The sequence below is a fragment of the Dasypus novemcinctus genome, chromosome 23 (genome assembly GCF_030445035.2).
Source record: "Dasypus novemcinctus isolate mDasNov1 chromosome 23, mDasNov1.1.hap2, whole genome shotgun sequence".
NCBI lineage: Eukaryota > Metazoa > Chordata > Mammalia > Cingulata > Dasypodidae > Dasypus > Dasypus novemcinctus.
The window spans coordinates 16,154,161-16,171,050 of NC_080695.1; the positions used below are offsets into that span (position 1 = coordinate 16,154,161).

The 16,890-nt window shown below is 56.3% G+C and overlaps 2 protein-coding genes across 3 annotated transcripts; both read right to left on the minus strand.

The window, feature by feature from the left end:
- Positions 1-93: 93 nt before the first annotated feature.
- On the minus strand, positions 94-6,853 carry CLDN15 (claudin 15). Of its 2 annotated transcripts, none has more exons than XM_058285901.2 (7): positions 5,739-6,853; positions 5,317-5,425; positions 4,746-5,196; positions 1,810-1,974; positions 721-802; positions 519-635; positions 94-450 (listed from the first exon to the last, which is right to left on the minus strand). In XM_058285901.2, exons 3-7 carry the CDS (start codon positions 4,960-4,962, stop codon positions 321-323), a joined length of 711 nt encoding a protein of 236 aa, XP_058141884.1. In that variant the 5' UTR covers positions 4,963-5,196; positions 5,317-5,425; positions 5,739-6,853; the 3' UTR covers positions 94-320. The 2 variants fall into 2 exon arrangements, with proteins under 2 accessions (XP_058141884.1, XP_058141883.1); XM_058285900.2 differs by having other exon boundaries at positions 5,629-6,853.
- An 88-nt stretch (positions 6,854-6,941) lies between these two features.
- Positions 6,942-11,309, minus strand: FIS1 (fission, mitochondrial 1). Its single transcript, XM_004482120.5, is given in 6 exon segments — positions 6,942-7,295; positions 7,610-7,715; positions 8,161-8,237; positions 10,196-10,328; positions 11,195-11,218; positions 11,220-11,309. Coding segments are annotated over 6 exon segments (459 nt in total). The 5' UTR covers positions 11,241-11,309; the 3' UTR covers positions 6,942-7,197.
- Between the last annotated feature and the right edge of the window lie 5,581 nt (positions 11,310-16,890).

The window sequence follows — 16,890 nt, forward strand, 5'->3', positions numbered from 1 at the left end:
CAGTCCACAGGCGGTGAGCCGGGTCGGCGAGGACCCCGGGCACCCCTTCCCTTGCTCGGCTTCACGACCCTCAGCCCTGAACAGTTCACGGTCTGAAGGTGCTAAATGAATTTATATAGAAAACAAGCACTCGGGGTCACCCCCGCCCCCTCGACAACCCATCGCCCGGGCTCCGATGAGGGGGCTCCAGCCTCCCGCTGGCAGCAGTCCCGGGGAGCCCGGGCGCCCGGCCGGCGGGGCCTCGGCCGTCCCCCAAGGTCCTCCCTCGGCGCGGGCAGCCCCTCGCCGGCGGTGGGAGCAGCCGGTCCGGGGCCAGGCTCCTACACGTAGGCGTTCTTGCCGTACTTGCCGAAGCTGCTGTCGCCGTCTTCTTCCGAGGCGGCGGGCAGGCGGGCGGCGGGGCCGGCGGAGCGCGTCGCCGGCTGCGAGGCCTTGTAGGGGAGCCGCGCGCTGTGGGGGGGCGCAGGTGAGGCGCGGCTCCCCCCTCCGGCCCGCCCGCCCGCCGCCCCCTCCCTTACCTGGCGGCGGGGTCGGGGTCGCGGGCGCCGCGGCAGCGGGAGCAGAGGCAGGCGCCGCCCAGGAGGCACAGCAGGGAGGCGCTCCAGCCCAGGTAGAGCGCGGGGCCCAGCTCGTACCTGGGGGTGGGACGGGGGCGCTAGCTCGGCACCGGGCTGAGCCCCACCCCACCCCCCGCCCCCAGGGTGGGGTTCCCGCACTCACTTGGTCCCACGAAAGAAGGGGTCGAAGAAGTCGCGGGTGACGTTGGCGGCGTACCAGGAGATGGCCACCATCCCGCAGATGCCTGGGGAGGCGGTGCCCGCATCAGAGCCAGCCCCCGCCGAAGGGGCTGGGGAGGGGCAGGCGGGCAGCCGGGAGAGCGGGGCGTGGGGCACCAAGTCGGGGAGAACCGCCTCAGCCCGCTCCTTCCTTTGCCCCTCCCCAGCCTGTGAAGGTCCCTGTTTCCTTGGTCACCTGTAAGCCTCGCACTCGAGACCCGGGCCCCAGCTCACCTTTCCTCTCAGGCGCCGTCTGGTCCCATGCCTGCCCAACTCCTTCCCACTCCAGAGGCCTGATCACATGGTCTCCTCGCTTTGGATCTGGAGCATTCACATCCTACCCATCCTTGAAAGCCTGGCTGCTCCAGCAAGCCTGCCCTGACCAGTCCTGCCTCGCTGATTCCTTTCCTTTGGGCGGACAGGCGTCGGTCGCTCAGGTGGGTGAAGGCCTGCAGCCAGCCAGACCCCCGGCCGAGACCTGGCCTGGCCACTGGCCGCTCGCTGGGGCTTCAGCAGGCCACTGGACCTTTTGAGCCCATTTCCACATGGGAAAAACAACAGGGCAACACCTACCCCGGGCTGTGAGGGATGTGTACAGAAATATTTCCTGTAAGGTGTTGTGGGCAGTGTGTGTGTGGTGTGTGTGTGTGTGTGTGTCCAGCCAGACTGTGGACGCTGGGGCAGGGACTGACGCTGGCCTTTGAGGCCCCTCCCACTCCTGGTTCACAGTGGGAGCTTAAAAAGCACTGCTGATGCTAAGGCAAAATGTAAATAATAGGGAAAACTAGGTGTTCGAGGAGGCGGTATATGGAAACTCTACTTTTTGTATGATTTTTAAAATAAACCTACTCATTAAAAAAATTAAAGCATTGAAAAAAGAAAACCCAAACGCTGCTGATCGGTAGCTCAGGGATAGATCTGGCAAGTAGGGCTGGGAGAGGGGTGAGCAGGAAGAGAAGCGCCAAGCATGGGAGGAAGGGTCAGCGTTGGGGGAGGGGGCACACCCCCACCACCGCGGGGCCAGGATGGTTACCAGTCAGTATGTACAGGGCCCCCGCGGTGGCCGCCAGCTTGGCTTTCCTGGAGAGCGCCGTGTCCCAAACCTTCGTGCAGCGCAGCCCCACCAGGCCAAGGAAGAGGCCCAGGAAGCCAAGGAGGATGGCAGTGATCATGAGTGCCCGGCAGGCCTGGATGTACCCTGGAGAGGCGGACCAAGGCCGTCAGTCCCCTGGCCGGTCCCCTCCTGCCCACCCCTGCCACACAGCAGCCCCCTACAGCTGGCCTCCTGCCCCACCCAGCCTTCCGGGCTCAGAGTCACACCTCCCTCCTTCCCTGCAGCTCATCTCCCAAGGCATCTCGGCCCTCGGGCCTCTACTCCCCCCACCCATGCACGCGGCACCTTTTGCTTATACTTCCATTACAGGATTGCTCACCCTCGCACTACTGATATTTTGGACTAACTAATAATTCTTGGCGGGGGGCTGTCCTATGCATTGTAGGGTGTTTGGCAGCACCCCTGGCCTCTACCCAGTAAAGTATGTAGCAACAGTCTCCTCACCCCACCCCTGACAATCAAAAATACCTCTAGACATTGTCCCTGGGGAGAAATGTTCCTGGGCACCAAGGGCTCTCGGCCTGAGAACCAGCATTCTGCTGTGTACTATAGAAACCGCCCCTCATGCGGCCCCTCCCCTTCCTGTCCGCGTGCCTCACACTGCGCCTGGCATCTTGAACTGGGTTTCTTCCTGGAGTAACCTGCAGGGGGCAGCAGTGGTCCGCGGCAGAGGGCAGTTTGCTTCTGGAAGGTGGGCTACCTGGGCCGCAGGCCAATCCAAGTCAGCCTAGGCATTCTTTCCCAGGCTCCCTTCCCAGCTATCTCCCCCTGGCCCTCTCCCCCTGGCCCTCTCCGCCTTCTCTGAACTTGAGAGCCGGCAAGCACTCCCAAGGACCTTGCACCCCTTTCCCGGGTGGGGCAGGGCTATTGTGACTGCAAGGGAAAGGCTGGGGCCCTGCCAGGAGGATGAGAAACAACCAGAGTTGTTGGGGAGGGAGGGACAAAGTTCTCTGGGAATACCTTCTCACTCCCAGCCACGCCCTCAAGCTCCCGCCCTCGCCCCCTACCCCTCATCCTTCCCCACCCATTCACCCACCCTCCTCCACCTGGGGCACAGACCAACTCTGGGTCCCCCAGGAGCTCTGGCAGCCAAAGGGGAGAGTGCTGAAGGGCCATCAGGTCACGGGGGTGGGCGGTAGGGAGGAGACGCAATGATCAGGCTCCCCCTAGGACAGGGGTTCTTAACCTTTTTGCTCCACGGACCCCTCTGCCCGTCAGGTGAAAACCACGGACCCCTTACAAGTCCCCGCTCTACTTACTGTATATTCCTTAAATACCTCACACCCGCGCCGACACTTCCCCACAAAAGTAACGTTCTTTTGAATTTCGGTTCAAGCTCAGGGACCTCTTGCAAGAACCCCTGCTCTAGGACCAGCACGGGCCGGGATGCGGAGGCCCTGCGGAGGCCCTGCGGAGGCCCTGTGGGGGCCCCATGGAGGCTGGGCCTTGATGCACCTGAGCTGGAATTCTCACCGCCCCCCTCTGCGAGTTGCTTAACTTTGCAAAGTTTGCTCAACTTCGGTAAAAAGAGGTTAATTACACCCCCCCAGGGGCAGGGTTATTGCAAACAGGAGGTGTCGCCAGCCTGGACCCCCACTGGCCCTGCACCTGCACCCTCTGCCTGTCCCACTTGGGAGCTCTTGCACATGTGCGACTCGCAGGCCAAGGGCTGCAGCCCCAGGTGGGGAGCTTTTGGGAGGCCAGGCGTACAGCCAAGTGCCCTCCTCATACCTGAGGCCTCCTGAGCTCAGGCGTGTGTCCAGGGAGGTGAGGTGGGATGGCTGGGGCACTGGGTAAGCTGCCGCCAATGTCCCTTCGGGCCACCCAGTGCTTTGGGCTTTGGCCCAGCCCGTCCTCAGCTTTTTCGTTCCTTTTGAGCACTTCCCTTGCACATAGTAGGCACTGGGTGAAAGTCGGGAGCCCCTGTCTGGAGGGCTGTATATGGCTGGGAAGATGAGAGCTTCTGGGAATGAGCAGGGCACAGGAGACCCACCCAGACCCCCTAACTGCTCTGAGCACTGCTCCGACCCTGCCAACCTGGCCTGCACTGTGTGGTGCCTGGGAGACAAGCTGGCCCGGGAGAACCCGGGACAGGGCCGGGGAGTGGGCCTGGCAGGGGCACGTGGGCATCGCCTTTGGTCTCCGGCCTGGAGCAGACTGAGGGGAGACCCCTGGGGAAACGAGGGGTGAGCAGGAAGACTCTTCAGCCACCAGACAGAACTGTTCTGGCCCCCAAGAGCTGCAGGCTCCAGGCCTAGGAAGACACCCTGCCTGAGAACCCCCCCCCCACCTCCGTCACCAGCACTCAGGCCTTCTGGGACCAGGACTCCACAGGACACTCGAGGACAGGGGACCCAGGCCCCAGCCAGGGGGAACCCGGCTGCATCAACCGCTAGGATGAGGCTTCCACCTTGTCCCACTAACCCTACCCCCCAAAATAAGAAGCTTAAACGTACTGCGTGCATTTGTCTGCTAGCATCATGCCCACGCTGCGTTCTCTCACCTAATCCACACAACACCCTGTGAGCTGGCGCTACTCTTACTCTCGTTTTGCAGATAAGGAACCGCAGCCCATCCTGTCACTCACCCGGCAGGCTGCCACCGGTGCCACCATCCCAACCACTAAGACAGTGCTGCAGTGGAGGCCCACGTGGCCAGGGCTCGCTCCGGGTGCAGTGAGGGGGCTGCGCCGGCCCTCCCCGCTGCCGGCACCCTGGCCCCACGGTATATTCCGAGAGCTCGATCCTTGGGGCCGCGTGGTGCCCGAGGCCTGACGGCAGGCAGAGGCCTCCCTCCTGGGGTCTCTCCCACCTCCCCGCCCCCCTGCGCTCCCTGAAGCGCCCCGTGCCCCATACCAGAGAGGGCCAGCATGGACGGGAACTCCCAGCAGTTGTAGACTCCGAGGGAGTCGGTGGCGCAGCTGTACCAGAGGTTCTCGAAGACGGTGTTGGTGGTGATGACGTTCCCGTGCACGGTGGACACGCGCCAGTAGCTGTTTGCCAGGGTCACCCCCAGCATCAGCAGCCCCACGGCTGCCACGAAGAAGCCAAAGGTCTCCACGACCACCGACATGGCGGGAGGGCACCTGGGGCCCCAGAGAGGGGGAGGGCGGAACCCCAGGGGCCCGTGCAGGGGCTCTGGCAAGGACTAGGTTCAAGGCCCGGAGGAGAGAGGAGGGCAAGGCAGAAATCCAGCTGCAGCCTCTGCCCCGGGCTCGGGTCCCGCTTCCGGTTTCTGCCGCCCTCCCTTGCTCCGGGTCTCTCTGCTCCCGATAGGTCGGAGGAACGAGCCAAGAGTGTGCAGCAGCTGTTGACGGAGGAGATGGAGGGAATCAACTAAGCGGGCCAAAAGTCCACCCCCTCCCCCAGCCTCTGGGCTCCCCGCCCCATGAGGCGGAGGATGGGGTGGGGTGGGCACAGGACTTACCAGGGCTGAGGCACGGACACAGCCCAGGAGGGGCTCCCAGGGGAGGCACTGGGAGCCAAGGGGAAACATCTGTCTCTGACTTGGCTTCCACTGGCAGCCCGAGGATGGACTAAGAAGGGCAAGGAGAGAAAAGGTGATTGGGAGATACGCAGGCACACTAGCTGCCCCATAACTCCCCAGGAGAGAGGGCAGAGCCCCCCCAAGATGGTGACAACAGCTCAAGGAGCTCAAAGATCCTGGGGTTGGGGCATCGACAAGGAAGAGTGAGGGTGGGTGGCAGGGAGAAACCAACAGCTCTGGAGTCAAACCAACCTTGATTCTGACCGCACTCCGTCCTTAGCCAAAGCGATGTGGGCACAGACTTTTAGCCCACCTGAGCCTGTTTCTTTCAGCTTCTGTGAACTATAAATACTGCTACTTACCCCATAGGATGCACGAGGATTGTGACCACATGTCTGAACTGCTCGATACGTGGTGATTGTCCTGGCTGGGAAGAGGCCACCAGGGAATCTTTCCTCCACACTTCCTGAGCCCTAAGATTTCCCCACAAGGTTGATCTTTGACTCTCGGCAACGAACTTGATCTTGCTGCCAAGGAGCCTCAAGGGGGATAAATCACAAGCCCAGAACGTGACCTGATGGCTAATCTCCTTAACAAGCTCAGAGTTATCAGCAACGGTCACCGCCTCTATTAATTATGATGAATTAGAAATCTCTGGGTCCCCACTGCAAGCCAGGGCTGAGCACCTGGCCTGGTACAAACGGCATCATTTCCTGTCCCCAGGACACCCTGAGGCCAGAGGTGAGACAGCTCTGGTTGTCTTCCGGCCAGTGGGGCCAGCGCCGTCTGAGGGGCTGCTCTTGCCCCCTCACGCAGGACACCACCTCCCTGGAGGACAGCGGGCTGTAACCTCCCATTCCCTCTGCCCTGTGTCAGGCTCCTCTGTGCCTCCCGCAGGGCTGGGCTGGTTTCAGCTGTGGAACGAGAGGTATGCAGTGAAGCAAAACAGGCCCCTGCTGAGCCTGGCACGAGGAGGGTGTAGGGCAAAGCAGGCTGGGCAGGCACTGGGTCCCAACCTCCCACCCTGGAGGCTGTGACTGGGTTCCCAACCTCTCCCAAGACCCCTGCCATGCCAGGCGCCTGTGTGTTTCCCACTTCCAGTGCCGCCCTCCCCTCTCCCCAAGGACAGGGGAGGAGGAAGGGGAGGATGGAGGAAGACAAGGCAGGGAGGGGAGGAGGTTATGGAGGAAGCTGAGTGGGGAGCCCCTGGTGTGGAAAATTCCACATGCTATGAGGCAGCTGAGTGGGCCAGAGGAGACAGGATGCATAAATTCCAGCCTGTCTCCTCAGCTCTGCCCATCCCTCTTCCAGTAACTGCTTTCCCCCAGGATTCCAGGGCTGTGCAAAGGCCATAGCCCTGAGCTACCACCGCTGCCCAAGGAGGTGGCATGGGGGAAGGAGGAAGGAAGGGTGTGGGGGCTGGGCAGCTTGGTGGACAAAGGAGAACCCAGGACCAGGCCTGGAGGGCAGGGGTGGGAAAGCAGAGGGCAGGAAAGGCTGTGTGAGCCCCTCCACCCACCCTGTGCCCAACGCAACCACCCTTTCCCTCAATACAGACGCGGAGCTTCCCAAGCCAAAGCCCAATTTTATTTACACTCATCCCAAAACACAGGATTTGGGGGCAAAGGAAGGTCTCAGGGGAGAGGAGGTTGCAGAGAGGACAGTGCCAGGGGTGCAGGGGAAGAACGGGGAGGGGACAGCTGGGAAGGGCTCTCTTCGAAAGACCGCCACGCTCAGCCCCAGAGCTGGGCAGGCTGTTCCATCTCTCGCAGGCCGGGGCCAGGCTGCTTCCTCTGAACAGACGAGGAGGTGTAGTCTCATTCAGGATTTGGACTTGGACACGGCAAGTCCGATGAGTCCAGCCAGTCCTGCCACGCCCAGGGCCATGCCCCCAACAATGGCCATGCCCACCAGTCCATCTAGGATATAGGCAACGGGAGAGGGCATCAGGAGGGGCCCCCAGCCCCTGAGAGACCCTGGCTACCAGCTTCTCCCTGCCCCCGCCCAACAGAAGAGATGCCTCGCTACCTTGAGTCAGGGAGGAGGGACTCCCAGAGTTGGAGAAAGAAGCTTCTGGTGAGGGGGTGGGAGGCGTGAGGAGGCAGTGCTTGGAGGCAGGTCATTTAAAGGAGACCAGAAGGGTGCAGGCATGAGGGAAGAGCTCAACGTAAGAGTCTGGAGGAACGCGGGGGCACAAGAGAAGGTGTGGAGGAGGGCAGAGGGGGGCTTTCACCTTTCTTCATGGCCTTGTCAATGAGCTTCTCGAGTTCCATGGCCTGGCTGTTCTGAGGCTCTGTCTGCAGCAGCCCTCGCACATACTTGAGGGCCTTTTCGTATTCCTACACTCAGGGAAGAACACACACACCCCTCAGGATTCTCACTCCTCCTGCCCATCTGAGGGGCCTGCCTTCTCCCGCTGCCCCACAGCCCTACCCACTCCCTCCCGCTGCCACTGCAGCCCTACCCAATGGAGTAGAGTCCACAAACAACCCCACTGCACGGGGATGATAAGCTGGGGGAGATAACAGCCCAAGGCTTGGGGCTGCACCCCAGTCCTCGTATCACTTTGTTCCCCACACCCTCAGCACCCTGATCATCTCTCTCACCTCCTGAGAATCCTGACCTGACATCACTTTGCACCTCTGTACCTGACACCACCCCCTGCCCACTGCCCTTCTTCAGCCTTCCTGATGTCCAGGGACTCCACCCTGGAGGAGGAGAAGAAGAGGGCAGGTGGCTGATTCAGAGAGGTGGGATGGGAAGGAGGGAGCCCTATCTTCTTACCTTGAGCCGGTAGTTTCCCACAGCCAGGTAGAAGACATAATCCCGCTGCTCCTCTTTGCTTCCTTTGGGCAGTAGCTCTAGGGAGGGAAAAAGGAGAGAAAATGAAAAGCTGCTTCTCCCCTTTCCTCATACTTGTATCTTAGAGACCACTTCCACTTCTAAATCCCCATAGGATCCTGGGGAAGTCACTGTCCTCAGTCTCCGTTTCAGCTCTCGTCTCTCTCAGCTCCCCAGTCAGGCCCTGGGGCAGCACAGACTGAAGCTGCACTAACACAGTGGTGATAACACCTCCAGGGTCAATATTACAGCCAACTATGGTTCATCCAGAGGCAATGGAAGCAAATCAAGGCACCTGATCAGTCAAAAGGCATCTCTACTTGGTTTTCGCATCTGCTGTGTGCTTTAACTACAGTTGCTTCCTGTCCAGATTAGTTGTAAAATAAATTTGCACTCCCTCTTCCTTTTTTTTTTTTTTTTTTAAGAAGGTAATGGGGATTGAACCTGGGACATCGTATATGTGAAGTGTATAGTCAACCACGGAGCTCTACCCTCTTCCCTTTTAAAAACCAGCTTCAATTGGTCTTCACTGAATGATCCCACCTTACTCTGGTGTCGTTTTAAATCCAGCAACTTCTCACAGGCTTTGGTGTTCAGTTGTACTCTAAGCACCAGAACTTGTTGCCAAGTAGTTTTATTAGTTTTTTTTTTTTTTTAAAGATTTATTTATTTTTATTTAATTTCCCCCCCTCCCCTGGTTGTCTGTTCTTGGTGTCTGTTTGCTGCGTCTTGTTTCTTTGTCCGCTTCTGTTGTCGTCAGCGGCACGGGAAGTGTGGGCGGCGCCTTTCCTGGGCAGGCTGCTCTTTCTTTTCACGCTGGGCAGCTCCTCACGGGCGCACTCCTTGCGCGTGGGGCTCCCCCACGCGGGGGACACCCCTGCGTGGCAGGGCACTCCTTGCATGCATCAGCACTGCGCATGGCCAGCTCCACACGGGTCGAGGAGGCCCGGGGTTTGAACCGCGCACCTCCCATGTGGTAGACGGACGCCCTAACCACTGGGCCAAAGTCCGTTTCCCTGTTTATTAGTTTTTTGAGGCACCAAGGCTGGAGACTGAACCCAGGACCTTATATGTGGGAAGCTGGTGCTCAACCACTGAGCTACACAAGGCTCCTGAAGTAGTTTTGAAGGTGTTTATAAATCTTCCCAAGCGTCTAAACTCTCTCCTCAACTAGAACAGCAATGCTTAGAGAGACCACTTCTTCAACAGATATGCCCTGCTTTTAAGTAAACCTGAAAAATCTGAACTGGTTAAACAGAAGAATGTAGGATGAGATTATTTGCATTATGAATATTCTTATTTTTATAGGCTTACAATGGGCTTCCATAGCTAGTATACTGTTTGCTCATAAGTGATTAGTTGACCAAGAGAAAAGGGGTACAGAGACATTTAAAGGTCAAGTATTGTTGCCTCTGACAAATGACGACACATCCCAAACCATAAGAAATAGGATTCCATGCTAAAAATCACCACCTGCCCACAAATTTTAAGGATAATCTTCTGTATCTTTCCACACCACCCTCATGGAAAGTTCTCAATAGCTGCCAAATAAGCAACACAGTAGAAGGCAAAGTACACAGGAACGGGACTCAGGACAGGAGCTTCTAGTCCCAATACACCCATTAATTAGCTATGTGACCTTGGACAAGTCTCTCTCCCTGTTGTTAGACTACCACTGTGGTTGGACTACCAGATCATGAAGGTCCTGTGGCACTGACATGCCTTGACTGCTTGGCAAAATAATGACAGGGCTGGTGATTTGCCAAAAGTACAGTGGGAGAAGTCAGACTAAGCACAGCCCTTTGCTGCAGTGAATCTACCCGCCAAAACACTGCGGTGAGTATGCTATAGGATCCCATGCTGGCGAAGGATCTCAGCACTCCAGAAGAAGGAGGTGAATGAGGCCAAGGGCAGGAGGAAAGGAGAGATCCCGATGGCAGCTGGGAAGGGGAGAGGGACTGGGGCTCCAGCACCTCACCCTCGAGCAGTGTGATGCCTTTCCGGATGTCGTCATTGTACTTGCTTCGCACCAGGCACCAGGCGTACTCAAACTGCGTGCTTTTGGACACTGAGCCTGCAGCCTGCTCAGACTGAAACTTCTTTTCAAACTTCTGCCAGAGGAGAGAAGAGGAGAGGAATCGTTCAGAAATGAAGGGAGTGAACCGTTCTCCAACTGGTCTTGGGCGTCCATTTCCTAATTACACTCCCTCTTCCCCAGTCTGTGCCGCACTTTCCTCGCGGTCGTGGGCGCCTACCACCCCCCCCCCCCCCCCCCCCCCCCCCGCAAGCTCCGCCGTCTCCATCCCTGGGACTCAGGCTTTCTCTTTCTCAGGACTCTTTGGACAGTCGTCCCATCCCCTCCCCTCCCCCCAGTGGTACCGAGCGGAGATGCCACCTGGTGGCAGCTCCAGGCACCGCTCCCAGAGCAGCTGACACAGCTGGGGTGAACAGTAAACACGCTGTTAGAACTGCTCCACAGCCCACACGGTTTCGCTTTGAGACTGCTTTCCCTATCCTGCCCCCACACTTTCCTATCTGTAAAAGGGAAATAAAAATACTGCCTACCTACCTCCCAGAGCTACAAAGATTTGAGATATCGCATGAAAAGCACTTAGCACCGTGCCAGGCTCAGCAAACGGCAGAATTTTACGGTAGCCGCCGTCTTTCCCCGCCAGTGAAGGCATCCACACCCTGAGCTCTCAACTGGTGCAAGAACCCAGACCCTGTTGTTCTTTCCACGCTTGATTCTAGGGGTTTAGTTTGAGGTGTGGTGGCTCAAGGAACTACAACTCCCATCAGCCTCTGGGGGCAGAGCAGAACCTTTGGGCAGGAGCCGGACGCCGCAGAGGCTGCCGGAGCCGTAGTCTTGCTACCCTAGGCAAAGCTGAAGATGGGAAGGAGGGTTTGGTCACGACCCGACTCTCCTCAGGACCCGCCCGTCCCAATCTTCCCTCTCCCTCTAGGGGCCAGGCCTCACCATCAGGTCGTCCACAGACACCAAGCTCGTTCAGCACGGCCTCCATGGCCGCCACCCCCGCAATCTTTACACTCGGACGCTACACCACCGCCGTCTCCATGGCCCACTGGCAAGGATGAAGACCCACTTCCGCGTCCAATGGACGTGAGCCCTCCCCTACCCAGGGCCAATCACTTCTGGCAGCGGATGCCGAACCCGCCCCACGCCGGCCCCGCCCCTTCCCCCCGGGTAGTCGACGCCAGGGGCGGCTATTGCGCAGGCTCGGACCGGTGCCCACTGCCGGCGGGCCTCACCGGCAGCGACTACCTTCGTGGGAACTCGCCACATTCGTCTTCCCTGGTTCCCGAGCGTGTGAAGACTATGTCTTGGTGGTTAGCCCGCGGGCTGGGAATAGGGAAAGAGGAGCGTGGAAAACTGGGCAGGGATCACGTAATTTTGGGGACTAGCCTAAATCCAACTCCCACGAGACTAGGGCCTCGGAGCCTCGTGACTTTTCAATGCCTGCAACAAAATCATACCTAGTACCGGGGTTTTCAGGGCCTCTGCTGACTCCTATAACGCGAGAGGATAGGTAACTGGATCTGTTAACTTATACACCCAGAAACTGGAGTTGGTAATAGTAGGGGATACCATGAACGGGAGTTTAAAGAAAAAACTTGCTCCATTATTACAGAGGGTCCGGTCCAGTCTTTAAAACATGACCCACAGTGTCCCAGTGCACACGAGAAAGGATCCTGTTCACCTTTGCATCTCCAGTAACCCCCACAGTAACGTCAGAAGTTTAAAGTGTTGTGGAAACAAAGCAGGGTAAAGGAGCTGAGAAGGAAGAGGATCCTCTTTTAGAAGGGATGCTCAAAGAAGCCCTGCCTAATGAGGGGGCATTTGAGTAGAGCCTTGAGGTGAGAGAATGTGCCACGCAGGTAAATGGGGAAAGAGCATTCCAAGCAAATGAAGCAGCAACTGTGAAAGCCTTGAGGGAGCAAGGAACCAATGTGACCAGAATGGAGTGAGGACAGGACAGAGTGATAGAAAATGTAGACAGACAGGGGGCCAGGGCAGATTGTGGAGGGCCTAATAGGCTATGGTATGGAATTTGGATTTAATTTTACATGTGATGGGTGAAGGGTTGGAGGGTTTTGAGCAAGGGAATGAAACAATGCATTGTGTAGAAGGATCCACCTGGCCGCTGTTTGGAGGAGACTGTGGGGGCAAGAGTAAGAGCAGGAGGCTGGTTGGGAAGCTGCTGTGATGGCGCCGGCAAGAAACAGTGACTTGGTCTAGAGCGGTAGAGGTGGAGTTAATGGGTTCAGGATATAGGCCCAGAAGGATGAGATGGCAGGATTTGCTGAGGGACTGATGTGTGAGAGAAGAGAGTAGGATGACACGTGGGGTTTCACTCTTAAGCTGGTGAACTCCTACTCATCCTTGAGATCCCAGCTCAAAGCCTCTTCCTTAGAAAGGCCCCTGGCAATCCAGACTGGGCAATACCCCCTACAGAGAGTGATGGCATTACCAGTCCCAGGTTTCCAGAATGTAAAACTAATCTGCACATTCCTGTCTTTGCTATCACTGTTTCTATGACAGGTACCAGAGTCTTTGTTTCCTTCACACAAAGGAACCCTCACACATGACATGTGGCCACAGATTACACTCCGGAAGGTTGTATTATTAGCTTCATTTGACCAACGAGGAAACTGAGGCTTGAAGAGTAATTTGCCCAAGGTCACAGAGCTAGAAGTGGAGAAGTTGGGATTCAAACCTAGCCCCTGTCCTGCACTAGGTTACTGCTGCCTCAGGTAAGAGAGGAGAGGATTATGCACACCAAGAAGAGAAGAGTTCAGCCCAAGAATAATAGGAGGAAAGGTGAGGCAAGTCCATAAGTAAGCTCTAATTATTAATCTTTTTTAAAAATCTTTTTAAAAAAAGAATTTGTCATCTTTGGGAGAGTTGATTTAAAATAGGGGAATCATCCACGACTCTGTAGGTGAACACAGAACAATACAGGTTAATTCAAAACCAGCTCAGGCAAAGCAATCCTGAGAAACCACTTGTTTTTCTAGTATTGAAGTAAAATAGAAAACAACCCCCCCCCAAACAACAACAACCATGTCTGTGGCAATTGTTGTAAAAAGGGTTTCAGTCTCTTGGCTTGTGGTGTGTATTTTTTTCTTCATTGTATTTATAAAATGTAATTACAAAGAAAAGAGTATACATAATTATATACTTGTGTGATTATCCAATCAGTGCCAACCTCCTGTACTAGACTGTAAGCTCTGGGAGGACAGGGTACCCTAGAGCCCAGCTTAGTGCCTAGCAACTAGGTATCCAGTTTGGAATTGCTGGGAAGCTGACTTGGCCCAGTGGTTAGGGCATCTGCCTACCACATGGGAGGTCCGCGGTTCAAACCCCGGGCCTCCTTGACCCGTGTGGAGCTGGCTGATAGGCACAAGGAGTGCCCTGCCATGCAGGGTGCCCCCCACGCAGGGGTGTCCCCCGCGTAGGGGAGTCCCACATGCAAGGAGTGCGCTCGTGTAAGGAGAGGGGAGCCCCACGCGCAAGGAGTGCACCCTGTAAGGAGAGCTGCCCTGCGCGAAAGAAAGTGCAGCCTGCCCAGGAATGGTGCCACACACACGGAGAGCTGACACAACAAGATGATGCAACAAAAAGAAACACAGATTCCCTGTGCCGCTGATATGGATAGAAGCAGTCACAGAACAATGCAGTGACTGGACACAGAGAGCAGACAACTGGGGGGGGGGGAGAAAGGGAAGAAAAAGGAATTAAAAAATCTTTACAGGAAGGCACTTATCCCTAAAGGTAAACAAAAACACCAGAGAGTGAAGCAGGCTTAGCTTAGTGGTTGAGTGTGTGCTTCACGTGTATGAGGTCCTGGGTTCAATCCCTGGTGCTGCCTAAAAAACCCAAAAAAATAAACACATACACACCAGGGAATGGTTTTATTAAATGGTGATACATAATAATAAAGGCATAATATGAAGACTTAAAGTCAATCAAATGGATTCTATACATGCAGATGGTAAACATTCAAAACAAAACGAGAAAGTACGTATTTCTCAAATTTGGTGGTATGGGTGGGCAGAAAGGAAACTGACATTTTTTGTTGGTGAAACTAAAACGAAATCTTGTATTTTTAGCAGATTTGGGCTCTGGGCCCCTGCCTTGGCTATACCAGAAGTTGGAGGCTGTTCTGGACACACTGATTCTTTTCCCTCTCTACTTCTATTCTTCAATCCGTAGTCAGCAGTCAGCCAGAAGTGCTCAGCCAACACTCACTATTTGTGTTCTTGCAATTTTCAGTAATCGGTTTCCTCTACTTCCCAGTTTCATCTACTATCCAGTGGGTTAGGGAATCCTGTCAACTGCACACTGATTCATCCATCCATCCATCCATCCAACATCTATCCATTCATCCACCCAACAAACATTAAGGGCATACTCGGTGTCAGGTAGTCGTCTTCTAAGTGCTGGGTAAGATAAATGACTTGAACATAGTCCTGGAAGTTACATCTTAGCTAATAAATATTTAATATCAACCCATTTCCTCCTCCATTCTGTCACCAGTCTCCATCAGCTTTCAGATTTCTTCCTCCTGCATCCCATCCTGGGCTGCCCGTTGAATTTTAAAGTGCAAACCAGAGCTCGCCTGTCCTGTCCGTCCAGGCTACTCAGGATACTGTTCAGATTTCTTAACAGGCACACGAAACCCTTCAGGGTGGCCGCTTACCTTTCCAGCTTCATCTCCGGGAACCCACGCACCTTGCACAAGCTGGCTGACGTTTTCATGACGGCCACCTTTGTAGACGCTGTTCCTTCTGCCTGGCACGTTCTGCCAGCCGGCGAACTCTGGTCACCGAGCAGCTGAGGGTCTACTACACGGCAAGCAGTTGCTAGGCCCAGGGACGTTACCCCTTCAGAAAAGCTCTCTTTTACCTCCGCCCCACCTCCTTGCAGGTACAGCATTTAGAACACTGTCCAGTCCTCAGTGTGGACCGGCGCCACGCATCGTTCATCTCTCGTCAAAGGACAGGCGTTCCAGGATCGTTCGTTGGGTGAATGAAAGAGTAACGACAGGCCTTCCAACAGGGACCCCAGCAAGCTCCGAAACAGCCGTGCTTCCGGGTGGCCATTTGATTGTCACCAGAGAGAGGGAAAAGGAAGTGGGAGCCTGGTCAGGGGCCGCTCTAGGAGGAGGGCTCGGTGGTGTGGAGGACCTAGAGAAGGGCGAGGGGACCGCGCGGGGTCGGCGTCTGCGCAGTAGCGGCTCTCTGGGGGGCGGGGCGGGCGCGGCCGGGAGGCGGAGGGGGCGGTGCCGCGGCCCGTGAGTCCCGAGTCCCGCCACGCACCTACACCCCGCCGCGGGGCGGGCGGTCCAGCTCCGGCAGGAACCCTCCCCTGCCCTGGGGCCCGAGGCCCGCTCCTGACCCTTGCGGCACAGACCTTCCCTACAAATTAGGATTTATCCTTTGTTGCCGGTTTTAGCGAGTACGTCTGGGCCCCCAAATTTTGTGGTGAGCTGCACAAACTAGTGCACACGCGAATCCCTGGGGATCTCGTTAAACGTGCGGAGTCTGATTCATTAGGTTTGGGCGAGGCCCGAGATCCGGCTTCTCTAACAAGTGACCAAATGATGCCGATGTTGTGGGTGGTTCTCAAAGTGCGGTCCCCGGACCGCAGCATCAGCGTCGCTCAGGGATTGTTCGAAATGCTCGTTCTTGGGCCCTGCCCGGACCGGCAGAACCGGAAGCTGTGGGGGTGGGCCCCGCAGTCCCGTGTGGTAACCAGCCCTACAGGAGATTTGGAGAGAGCTGGAGATTGTGAATCTCGGCACAGGGGGAAGTCAGTCATGCGGACTCCAGAGCCAAATTGCTTGAGGCTGATCCCTCCACAGACTTTGGGGTCAAATGGCATCATGTGGCTAAGTTACCCTTTCCTCACCAGAAAAATCAAGATACTACGACTAATGCCCCCCTCCTGGATCTGTTACCAGGAATAGATGTGAAGTGTTCTATAATGTTGGCTCTCGTTACCATTCGAGGCCCAGTGGGGTGCTGGGGTGCAACCACTTGGTTGGAGGTGTCAGGAAAGTCTTCAGGGAAGAAATAGAGTGTTGATACTTGATCGAGGATGGGGCTGCCGGGTAGAGAAGGTGAGAAAAGGCGTTCTGGGAACAGGGAGCAACCAGGGTAAACTCAGCAAAGGGCCTGGCTTGGAGGGAATTGCTGGGGGCTGCGGAGTAAGGAAGAGAGAGGCCTTGAATGCCGGGCTACGATGTTTGCTTGTCGTTCTTCCGGGGTGGTCGTGGTGGTAGCTTTACTTAGGGGTGGGCTAAGATGCCAGGACCGGGAATCTTGATGCTGGAGTGGGGAAGCTGAGACCAGTTTGAAGGGTAAAGTGTTAAGTCAGGCCAGAATCAACCAAGACTGAGGCTAAGGCCCTGGCAGTGAATGTAACAGGAAGGTGCTAGAAGAAGGAAGTGCATATCTCTGGTAAAATGGACAGGATTTGGTGAACAGTTGAATATGGAAGATGAGGGAGTGGGAGGGAACTAGTTTTGTAGCTTGGGGTAGGCGTGAAAGAAGAACATGTAAATAAAGATAGGACACAGATCAAATCCCAAATCCTGGGGCTCAGCCACCTTAAAGAAGTAGGCAGAGGATGAGGAGAGAGAATAAGAG